Source organism: Cystoisospora suis, assembly GCF_002600585.1.
Source record: "Cystoisospora suis strain Wien I chromosome Unknown contig_1453, whole genome shotgun sequence".
NCBI classification, from domain to species: domain Eukaryota; phylum Apicomplexa; class Conoidasida; order Eucoccidiorida; family Sarcocystidae; genus Cystoisospora; species Cystoisospora suis.
In genome coordinates, this window is record NW_027154253.1 from 1 (window position 1) to 11,770 (window position 11,770).

At 45.9% G+C, this 11,770-nt stretch overlaps 1 protein-coding gene across 1 annotated transcript; it reads left to right on the top strand.

Annotated features, from left to right (window-relative positions):
• Nucleotides 1–2: 2 nt before the first annotated feature.
• CSUI_003315 (exonuclease iii ape) lies at nt 3–10,637 on the top strand. Its single transcript, XM_068063513.1, has 13 exons — nt 3–47; nt 1,217–1,372; nt 2,242–2,273; nt 3,055–3,114; nt 3,479–3,528; nt 4,084–4,169; nt 4,495–4,531; nt 5,489–5,570; nt 6,732–6,799; nt 7,340–7,428; nt 8,202–8,263; nt 8,781–8,846; nt 9,978–10,637. Exons 1-13 carry the CDS (start codon nt 26–28, stop codon nt 10,251–10,253), a joined length of 1,086 nt encoding a protein of 361 aa, XP_067924508.1. The 5' UTR covers nt 3–25; the 3' UTR covers nt 10,254–10,637.
• Nucleotides 10,638–11,770: the final 1,133 nt, after the last annotated feature.

Consider the following 11,770-nt stretch of genomic DNA (forward strand, 5'->3'; position numbering starts at 1 on the left):
TGTTTTGTGTCTGCAAGAGGTCAAAATGGCAGCACAGGGTCCACCAGGTGAGTACTCACAGCTTCTTCTTCTTAACACTCTCCCTCTTACCACCCATCCCGAGAGCCTCACCTGTAGCTGGATCTCCTCGCTTGGTCAATCTAAGGAAAGACTTCCGTTGCCGAATCTTTCTTCTACTTTCCACGAAGTATCTAGCAGAATGTCTTACAGCCCTCTGGCTCTCGTTGTTTCTTCTTGGCATAGAAGTCTCTCTTTCTGTCGTGTCTCAGCTCTATATGGTAGAGACAGTTTCCTATACCGTCTCCTTTCAAGAAAGAGGGGCGGAGAAGAAAAGAACGGAGAAGCAGACTCTCTGTTTCGACTCACTGTCATTATTCTTACCTTATGGTTGTCGAATTAACTAGTGCATGCAAAGGCCAAGCGATATACATGAAACAGAAGGCACCATTTTTCTCTGTTCAGTTGCAAGGATGGGTTGCCTCTCTCTGTTGCCTCTCTTTGGAAGAAAGAAACACAAGGAAATGCTCTTGTTAGATCTTCCCGTTGATCTTCCTGCCGTGTCTAGAAGCACAAATAGTCCTTCTATACATGCGCGAGTATACAGACAGAGATGCATACGTACAAACTGACATGCATACGTACAGACAGACAGACATGCATACATACATATTCATACATACATACATACATGGGCACACACATACATACCTATCTGGATTCACTTCTCTGCAATCGGTATGTACGCATGAGTATCATCACATTCATCGGCTACGTAGGAAGTGAGCGGGGGACATCTGTGGTGTCTTTTATTCTTCCTTTTCCTTCTTCGTGTGTAAGTGACAGGTACAGACTTCGAGCTGCTTTAGTCGTCCAACCGCATAGTTCTATCCGTCTATTTTCTATCCACATAAATATGGCAGTCTCACTACATCCATCTCTTTAGAAGCCACAACCTATGTCCCAAGCTGTCTTCTCTCATTCCCCAACCCGTCCGCTAGCTGTCAATACATACACACCTGTACAGGTATCAGTAAGCCGTACATCTGTAAAGGACAAGAGTATATACGTGGCGTTTATATATGTATGTGTATACATGTATGTATATATATATGACTTGGGGAGGTGTATAGGAATACGTAGATTGATGTATATACCATCGTATGTGCATTTGACTGATATAGACATCTGTGCATGTCTAGCTCTGAGGTGTATATAGGAGCTAAGCGGGGAGATGGAATGCCTCGAGAACAAAATAAGATGAAGACAACCGACCGAAGTAGTAGCGCCGAAGCGAAGGATGTAAATGAAGCAATATCCGAGGCTTTACCAGGGCATGTATGTCTCATTTCTCTGGCTGACTGGAAATACAGTGGTACGTGTGCTCTCACTGTTGATCATGTGCATACATCTCTTTCGCTCTCTCAGACACACTCGCCCCTCTGCTCTAATCGTCTCTTGCTTGGCTCGCGTATCTCTCTCTATGAGGGGTCTTAGCACAGCTCGAAAGAGAAATGTCACGAAACATCTCACTTCTTTTCTAAACCAGTGTCTCCCTCTTTAATCTACAGAGATATATATGTATATAGCTGTATGGCGTGTGTGGTTTGTTTCACTATACAGGAATACAGACAGATATACCACGTAAAACTTTCAAAGGGTATATATATATATACATATATGTGTCTATGTGTAGGTAGATACATGGCGTAGGTATACGTTTTCAGCGTGTATGTAGATAAATAGAGATATCACGTATATGTCTTAGGCAGTATAAAGAGAAGAAGTTCAGAAGTCTTGTCAGAAAGAGAAATCTAAGCATGCCGTCTCACACGCCATTGATAAAACATACTAAGAGCAGAAAGCTTCTCACCACACCTTATTCGAAGAAAACATTTTCTTCAGTGTATCTACACTTCGCCAGACAGATACAAAGCGAAATTTCACTCGGAGTAGTCGTATATCAAAACGATATGTTTCTGTCAAGCTTACTCTTCTGGTAATTTTGACTGCAGCCAGCACCATTATATGACAGGTGGAGAGGTCTTTCAGGAGAGAGGGAAGACTGTAATAGACTAACGAGTAAGCGAAGACAGATCTGGACTACGTAAAGCATATAAATCATATCTAAGGAGTAGTTACTCTCTCAGGTGTATCCACACGTAGAGACACATGGTGTTTCTATGTCTTTCTCGGAGATCTTCACATGTCTTCCTCTTTCTTGTGTTTTTTCTGAAACATTAGGTCAGATGATGTTTCTGAAGAAAGATCTCTACGTAAGTCATCGTAAGGCCGCATCCTTATGCTCTCTACATACAGGCACTTTCCTTTTGCCTACACAGAAACATGCTGCCTGTGTATCGATGTATTATCTCTATCGACTCTCGTGGAAGGGCGCTGATACCGGAGCGTAGACGGACTTGTTTCTCTCAGGTGTATGTACGGAGAGCAGGGAGAAGGTAATTGTAAGAAGCCACTCGTAAATCAGGTCGGTCTCTCGCTACGTTGGTGTATGTTTTCTCTTCGCGTCTTGCTAGTACGGCTAAGCCTGAACGAAAAGGTAGGTAGATAGAGAGATAGATGTGATAGACATATGTGAGCTTCTCAATCTAACGGAGTGTATCTTAACTTCGTGTTCTTCTTCCTTTCATGAGAATATCGGTCTCGAGATCTCCTGCCAGGCAGTTGTCTCGGGAAATCTTACACTCGCGGTCCTTCCTTCCTTCCTTTCTAAGCCATACTTGTTGAAGCAGCAAGATGACGTGGATCGTCTTTCAGCTCAACTCCACTGGCTTCACAGGAGGATCAGAAAAGAAACATTTCTCTTCATGAAGTTCATGCACCGACATTAAAGAGGTTAAGAAAGAGATACGTTTTTCATTAGGTCGAATGCGAATTTCAAGAATGACTGGTTTTACTTCACTGTCTTGCCATCCAAATGACGTACGTACAGCCCTACTGTTGACGGGCGCAAACCCTCCATACGTATATATCTATATATATTGGGTTACCATGCACTTTTTTCCTTATTTCTATGTCTCCTTGTGTGTGTCGCAGGTTCGAAGTGTTCGCTTCAATCTTTCTCTTGATAGTCTACCGCCTGACAAACATGACCCGGTAATGATCAATCCTCTCTCTCTCTCTCTCATTTCTTTAGATTTTCCTCTTCGGTTTCTTACAGGAGATGTGGCTCTCCTTCTCGGTACTCTGTGGTGGTAGTGGCGGTGCGTCTTATGATGTAGTCACCGCCCATAGGTACACATGCGAACGTACAGGAAGCCTTCATTTGTCTACAGGTATGTAACCATATATATCCCTTGTGTGATCTTCATTTGTCATGGATATCTCTATCGATAAATGTGTATACATGGATGGATGTTCTTATGCAGTCATCATGCGTCTCTCCCTTTTGTATGTTTATCAGATGTTCTCTCGTATTCGGGTGTATAGACATCACCTTTGCATGCGTTTTCTCTTGCAGGAGGGACGTGTTATTGCTGCTGACTTCGAACCTTTTGTTGTCCTTACAACGTAAGTGAAGAAGAGACAGAAATGAATAGATTCTCATCCAGAGAATACCAGCACGGTTCTTCTATATTCAGGGTTAACATACACAAACGACATACCCCTGTACAGGTCGGACGTATCTACTTGTTGTGACGCAGGTATATGTATATAGATCGTAACAGAGATCTACCTAGGTGTATAGAAGGTTTCCGCCAAGGTGTCTCTTTACTCCTGGGTGGTGCGCATTCGTTTGTATATCTATGTATGCAGAGACAGAGAGAGAGGGACTTCGCTCTTGCTTGCGTACGGGGTATATGTAGATATACGTACATATGATGGATGGAGCTAAAGATAGAAAGCTGAACGAATATGTGAAGTTTATTTAGGGTCGAGTGGATGTACAGGTGGTAGGCATGTCGCAGGCACGTTCATGTGTGTGTGATATCTGTGATCTAAAGCTCTACAAAAGGAGAAAGAGTTTTTTTCTTCTTTCTAAGCAAATTTCTACCGCCTCTCGTCGCCTGAGGAGCTTCGTATTATTGTATCTATTCATTCTCAACCCGTGCTTTCGGGGTATAGGTACAGTCCCAACAACGGGGGAAACAAGAAGTCGTTCGAGCGTCGAAGGCTTTGGGATGAGAGAATGAAGAAGTTCGTTCAAGGAGGTAATCCTTTCTTCTGTTGAAGACATTTCTAACGGAGAGCTGAAGGAACCGATTCAGCTGTACGTACACCAGACCTTCATATCATATCTCCGTGACGAAAGGGAAGACAGGGGCATGCACAGCAGACATAAACTAATGAATGCCTTTCTGTCTAGATTCTCCACCTAGTCTGAAGTTCAGTACCGGATAATATATATATATATATATACATACGTACATGCACGGCTATACAGATAATCTTCAATCCGTTGCATGTGTCTGTCCGGAGGTTTGTACCCTCTGTGTGCATACGCGTTGCGTTCTTTCTCTGCGACCCTTTCTTCAGTTCAGAAACCTCTCATTTGGGTTGGCGATCTAAACTGGTAAGAGAAAAGAAAGTCAAAGTTCTTTCCCCTGCTTTGCATTCTCCTAAGATAGAGACGTACACGCTTGTATGTTAGCAGTTTCAGAAGTTCCAACAGGCGTTCAAACGCATGCAATGGGTAGAAGGAAAGAAAGATATAAGAGAAAAGGAGGAAAGAAAGAAGTCGATTCATCTTTGGGTTCAGGATAGTGAACTACAGCCATCACATAGCCCTGCAGTCGTTCCTTCATCCGGCTCTTCTATCCTATCGGAAGCTCATGCGAAGTCAAGAAGGAATAAAGCTCTCTTACTTTATTCCTCAGTCTTCTTTTTTATGTGGCTCACGATGGTAACGCCTTCTTTCTCTTTCGCTTTTCTTGGCACCTTCCTCAGATTTACATCTGTCTGGACTTCGTAGGAAGAACCTGTTACTTCATCTCGATGCTCCGAAAGAATTTCTGAAACTGCATGCCCTTGCGTGCATCCGTAGCTTTAGTACCGACTCTCTACTTTAGTATAGAGCAACTAGATGTACGGGGAGATAGACGGAGGTGCGTCTGAATCGGATAGAAGAGAAACTCTACGCTTACTGCTATGAGCTCTATGGATGAATATGTATCTCAAACGTGCATGCATACACCCCACGGCAGATGGAGAGAGAGCGAGCGGGAGAATTTCCCGGATTTCCTTCAAAGGGATTTTGGAAAGTTGTGCGAAGTGTAAGAGAAGGAGGGAGAGAATTGTCGTAGTCATAGTAGTAGGGGGAATGTTGCTCACCCGTTTTAAACAGACGGATGAGTAGAGGATTGAGAATACAACGGTTCACAGGTAGATAGATAGCTGAACTGAAAGCACACAAGACAGGGAGATACAAAATAGATAGCTAGATAGATTGATAGATGGGGGTTAGGACGAATGACGGCAGCGTAGCCAAGGAGTGTGCATTCTGTCTTTTTTGTTTTGGGTGTATATGCAGCGCACCCGAGGACGTTGACCTATCTGATCCTGAACGGTTCCGTTCTGTCATTCATGAAGAGCCCGGGGAGCCTATCGATCCTGTAGGTTTTTCTTCCCCTTTTCTTGTAATGATTCTTCAGGTCAACTCCTTCCTTATTTCTACACACAGGGAGTAGACGTATGCTTCCGTCTGTATAGCAGACATATATCTCTACACACACACCTGAAGACGTCCCTACGCGGGTGATCGTGTCTCTGTCTCTCTAATTGTATATGCAGAAATATGTGTATGCGCAATGGCAGGTATACGGCTATATGATTGTAGATAAATAGATGAATAGATTGAAGATAGATAGATTGAAGATAGATAGATAGATATAGATACGCTCATCTTGGAGACTCCCCAGGAGGTCAGTCCTCAGGTGCTTCGGGCCTCTTAGGCTTTCAGCAATGTACACCCAGCGATGCAACACATACGATTCGCCTCCAGGGCTTGGTATGGTGTCTACTGTTTGTCTTCACATAGTAGACATTCTTTTACAGGGAGAGAAAACGGAGCTAGCTTGTCACGGGTGGTCTACACCCTGTCTTTCATTACGAAGAAGCTTTCTCATTTTTTCTTCACTGAGTATCTGGACGGATTCTCCATATTTCTCCAGGGTTCTTTCCAGCCAAGTCGACACAAGAGCAATAGATGTGGCCTGCATCTTTCGCGTGTGTACTGAAAATACACGGCTAGAATAAGCTCGGTGTTAAGAACGTGATAAGATGGCGGGGAGACGCGAGTAGAGGAAAAAGCCCCGTACTCTCCAAGGAAAGAAAAGCCTTCGTGTGGAGACCCTACAGGTTGTATATGTTCTGGAATAAAGCAGGCTTGCTTTTCATGGCTCTTATTTTCTTTCTCAGATCACGAAAGGGCAGCATCACTTGGTATCTACGCATCACGTACACGCGGCTGATCTTGTGTAAATCTACTTTTGCGACAGAAGATAGGAAGACGTAACTCTGCTGAGAAATACGCAGTGTCATCTTCCTAACACTCTTCTGAGATAGTCATCATGCCATACACCTGCTGATATATCTTTCTAAGAAGCCATGGAAATCTAGTCTCTTTATGGCTGGACACTCGGTGTGTATGCATGCATATACGGTATGTAAGGTCTTGTAATAGAAAGGAGATATGTAAGAGGCTATTTTCGAAGAGAAGGCGTGGGAAACCTGAGTTGGACTTCGTTGTCGCCATCTATTTGTCGATCTCTTAGGACAATATTGGACAAGCCGGGTGTACCGATGCTGAAAGGAGACGCTTTGCATCGATACTTCAAGCAGGGTAGGGAGACAAGAAAACAATCTCTCTTCCTCTCTCTCCCATTGCAGTGTCGTCTTTTCCTTTTTTTGCTCTCCCGGTAACAGGCCTTTCTTGTTATGCCCCCGTCGCCTTGACTGCGTTCCGACTGAGGTGTTTGCCTATTTTGGCTTAGGTGTATATACACCTCTGCATGAGGAGAAAAGATGCACCAAGGAGATCTATGTGATCTACTGGTCTCTTTAGCAGCGTGTTGCCCCTCCGTTTTCTTAGGTGAAGAGACAGTGGGTTTTCACCCTTTCTTGCTTTTTTTCTACAGAAAGAGAAAAGGAGAAGAAAGCTGAGTGACTAATAGAGTAAAGACACAGAGGACCCGCTGGCTTAGGTGATGTCTCCTAACGAGATGGCTCCAAAGATCATCGACGTGTGGCACTCCGCATTGTACATGAGGAGAGGGGAAGATAGGGCTGTGACAGGAGAAAAATGTAGGTAGAGACATTCGATAAGATAGATGGACTCACTCTTTCTTTCTATCTGTTTTCTGCTTTTTCTTCCTTTCTCTAGGGATTTGGTTGATGCGTTTCGCGTGCTTAATCCACGGAAGGAACCCCCGTCACTTGAGAGCGCTGAGTATTCATGGAGAGGCAAGCCTTGTCTTTGTCTTAGTTCACGTCCTATCTAGATGCTTCCGCCTCTCACTAACCGCGATGGAACGTCCTTTCATTCTTCCGCATGCACCCCCGGGGGGGGACATAAAGAACGCTCATTGACCACGTAGACACTTCAGCGTGTGCTAGGCTTGTTGGTCCTCACTAGATCTAGAGATAGAGAGCCTGAGACCTCGTCATCCTAGTAGGCCATCCATCTTTTCAACTTTTTGTTTTTTCATCTGCGGCAGACGTCTTGTTCTAACTAGCTTAACTCTCTGCTGGATGTTCATCCCATCTAACATCTTCACTCTCCACTATCGTTGTATTTTATTCTCTATCCATCTTAGTTTCAGTGGGAGCCGAAGAAGCGTTAGTGGCGATGCATCAGTCTTCTGAAGTATCTGTCTACTTCTTTGTCTTTCGTCGCCTACATTCACGATCATCGCAGACACTGTCGGAACGAAGTGGTTCTGTTGATCTTTTTTGATTGGGCGGAGGGGTTGATGATGACTTCCCTTCTCCGAAGACGCACTTGTCCTCATGGAAACACATTGAGATTGAGTGTGGATTATCGAAGGAAACAGTGTGCTCCACCGCTAGTCTAAGTCTCCAACAACCCTTTCACCCTAGGCTCGCGCCAGGACTCGGCTGCGCTGTATTGGACTTAGCTCGCTACCTAGCTGCATGAAGTAGACTCAGCAAGTCCACAAGCACTCTTTTCTTTTCGTTCCCCACTGTCTACTGTCGTGTTCACTTGGCTTCTCGCTCTCTCGCAGGTTGGGGTGGCCGAGGCCCTCGAGCTCTCTTCAAAGGGCTTGGAATGCGTTTAGATCATGTGGTACGTAGGGCCCGTGGTGGCGGGTGCGAGACACAGGGGAGGGAGGCGAGGAAAGATGTGTGTTTTCTTTGGACAGAAGTGACAACGATTTTCGGGTATACAAGAACGCTACTCAATCAAGATGCAAATGTATCACATTCCAAACAGTAGCAGAGGGGTTACTTTTTAGTGTAGAGGGATGTAGTAAGGCAATAGACAGTACGCGAGTGACTAGGCTCTCCCTCCCTCTCCTCAATCATAGGAATGATCATAGCAGCATACTTGCCTGTGCAAGATCAAGAGTGTTCACGTGAGAGAGACCGCTGGTTGCTCGTCACTTCCAGATGTATGCAACACAGATATGAAAGACGTACGAAAGGCGAAAAGGAAAAGAAATTCTCTTTGTTGTCTCCCCTCCCTCTGAGCGATTTTCTGTACATCTGTATGTGAGGGTGAAACTATGAACGTGGGCTGCCTATCCATGGGTAGTAGAGTCATGTGAGTTACGCCGGCATCTGAGTTGTTTCTCTCTTGACAGATCTTGAGCGAAAGCCTTATGAAAGCTGTCGAGGACGTGAGAATCTGCGGAAGCGGAACACAGATGGTGAGTCGTCGGTATCCTCACTGATATAGAGATGATGAGTGTCCTTCTGCATGCAGGTCTTCATATTTCCGTTGACGTAGCGAAAAGATACGTTCACTCTGTGTTTTAACATGCAAATCTGTAGCTTACTAGACGTGAGCATGAGTCAACGCGAACGCAGGTTTTTCTCGTTGATATATATACATGCACATCTCATAGGCGTCTGTGTCGCGCTAACTTCATGCGTACAGAGTAGGGATCAAGGCACTTATGGGGGGTCATCATCGAAGTTCACCTATTCTGACTGACGGTGGAAAGAGATGTATCCGTCCTCTCTATGTCTGAAGGGCATCCGAGCGTACCTATCTTTGCACACACACATACACGGGGATCTTCATTCACGGAGAGAGATGCATGCGGCTGGATGATGGTTTGTCTTCTTTGACCATGAAACATGGATGGAGTCTCTTTTCTTTTTTCTTAGAGAACTTCCTTCCGTCTATAGATACACGAATCGGCGCATACGTCTACGTTAAGTCCCGACGCTAATAGTTGGAAGTTGATTTGCTCCTGTTTTCTCTACCGGGGTGATCGGTACATATCTCTGAAGCGAACATTCTTCTTCGTGAAGATTCCATCAAAGTGACTTCCGCATGTCCACTCTAGGATGAAAATAGAGACGTTCTGCTGCTTTTCTCTACGGTGTCCCTCTGCTGCATGCACTCATAAGACCTGCTTGTTCCGGGTTAAACCGCGAGACTAAGGGGTTTCTTTCTAGGAGAGGAATGAGCCCGAACCTGCACATGAGCTCTTTTTTTCGAGATACTTCCACTTTCCTTCGGTTACACATCTTGAAAGTGCGTTCTCCTGTTATCTGGGGTGGCTGTGATCACTTCTGCTCTATTCAAGTGTACACATTTAGGATCCTAGCTGTACACGGGTGGTGCTTATCTCTGCCCTCACACCTGTTCTCGTCCCCTTTAGGCAGAGACATCTGGCTGCTCGGACTTCTTATCTAGAGGCTGGTTTCGTTCCGTTCAAAGCACGGATCGAAGACGTAAACTGAAGAATTGTCTTTTGTAGTCTTCCATTCCTTTGACGTTTCTTCGCTTCTGAGTTTCTGCTGTCTCTCCCCTGGACTCCGTCTCGCAGAGAAATTTCTTTGGGTCTGATCACTGTCCCGTTCTCTTACGGCTGAAAGAAGAGGTTGCATGCGCTCTCCCAAGTTTCGAGAGTGACGCTTTTTCGCCGGCTCATAGTGTAACTGCTGCCGTAGGTGGCTCAAGTAAGACAAAGGGGCTTGCTAACTATTGGGCTAGTAAGGGAGAGAACCGGTCGGCTCAACCAAAAGCAAAGACCGAGGATGTGGTTGTTCTATCGGATTCATCCGCCGATGGCGAAAAAGACGGGAAGAGAAAGGGGAAATAACAGGAACACAAGAGAGCTCCAACGTGCCAGTCTATGGCATCAGCTCTCCCTATTTTAGATTTCAACCTGTAAGCACATATCTTACTCCAGAGAATTCTGCTGGGATCCTTGGCGTGGAGAGGCATTCCGCTTGAGCATGGGTGGAAAGGGACCTTGTGATAACGAAGTTCTCAGTCTTCTGTCTGACGACTGCTTTATGCACATGTGTACAAAAGAGTGTATTTGTGAGGGAAAATTTTAGCCTGATAGTATATGGTGCGCCTATGTGTCTCGTGGCTGTATAGTGACGACAGCGTACACTGTTACGGTAGCCGGAAAGAACGCGTTTCGGGGTCACCGGGAAGACAGAGGAATGCCTTTGAGTGTCGAAACATAATTGTCAAGTGGATTGATTTTTGTNNAACAGACGAAAGTGGCGAGGACAGTTCCTGGTGCGTCTGGGTATAGTATAAGGCTCTTATAGATGTGCAAGTTTGTCCAGATTCGACCGAACGAGGCCTTTCCATTTTCCTACAAGTCTGAGAGGCGCTCGCAGGTTGCGAGTGGAGACTTCTCTTCCGGTACATGCCGGCACATTCAGTAAAACATTTTGTCAGCTGCCTTACAGTCGGAAAAACAATTAGCGGAGTTAGAGGTCTTCCGCGTCTTGTCCGCGCTCGTTAATGCACACTGACGGGAAGGCTGTCTCATGCCGTCACCAAGAGTGGAGACGGTCAGCGGTTCAGCACCTCCAGCGAACTTGGTCTCCCGAGACTCCGCCGAAAAATACCAGAGCGAGCGTGGCGGCACACAGACTGGTCGCTGTGCAGTAGGCGTGTCAGAGGATTGTTCCCCACTGACTTGTCCGTTGAAGAAACTTGACTGACAGCCGCGGTGAGGCCATACAGCCCGAGTGGCCTACACCCCCAAATGGCATAGGAATCACATGTTGATCATCGGGATAGAAAACAAACACACAAACTCCAGCCAATACTTCAGCATAATGGTACTGCTCCGCCCCTCGGGTGGCCTCCGTCACCTCATAGAGTCAGTGACCTGCAGTATTCGCCGGTGCGCCGCCGCCGTGATGCCGGCCGGAAAACACGTCCTGAAAGTCAAGAAAAGCAACCCGGACCACGCACGCGAAAGGCGAACGAAACCGAGTGATGTGAGCCTGCCTGGCTCTGCGCCTGTACGAAGTGGACATCTCAAACACATCTGTGCACCGTGGCGTTGCTATGAGCGTTGTGCGAGACAAAGTGGAGCTAACTCCGGAGACCTCATACGGACACAGGGAAGCCGAGAGGGGACTAGCTCGCGTCTGTTCTGTGAACGGGTCCAGTCCGTGGTGTAATTTCAGGTGCGTATTGATGTGCCTGGCTGGTGGCTCTCTAAACAGAGTGCAAAGAGTCTAGACTCAACCTTAGTTTTCCGGTGGCTCTTCAGACCCGGCCCCAGTCAACGGTTTTCGCTTGTAATGCTGTTTTCAGTCGGTCGAATAGCGGTAGCAAAGCAGTAAGACGCCGTGACCCAGATCG

Coding starts and splice junctions, on each gene's coding strand:
- CSUI_003315 (XM_068063513.1), top strand. CDS start 26: ATGGCAGCACAGGGTCCACCAG. Junction 48..1,216: donor GGCAGCACAGGGTCCACCAG/GTGAGTACTCAC, acceptor AGGTGTATATAG/GAGCTAAGCGGGGAGATGGA. Junction 3,115..3,478: donor CGCCTGACAAACATGACCCG/GTAATGATCAAT, acceptor TTTCTCTTGCAG/GAGGGACGTGTTATTGCTGC.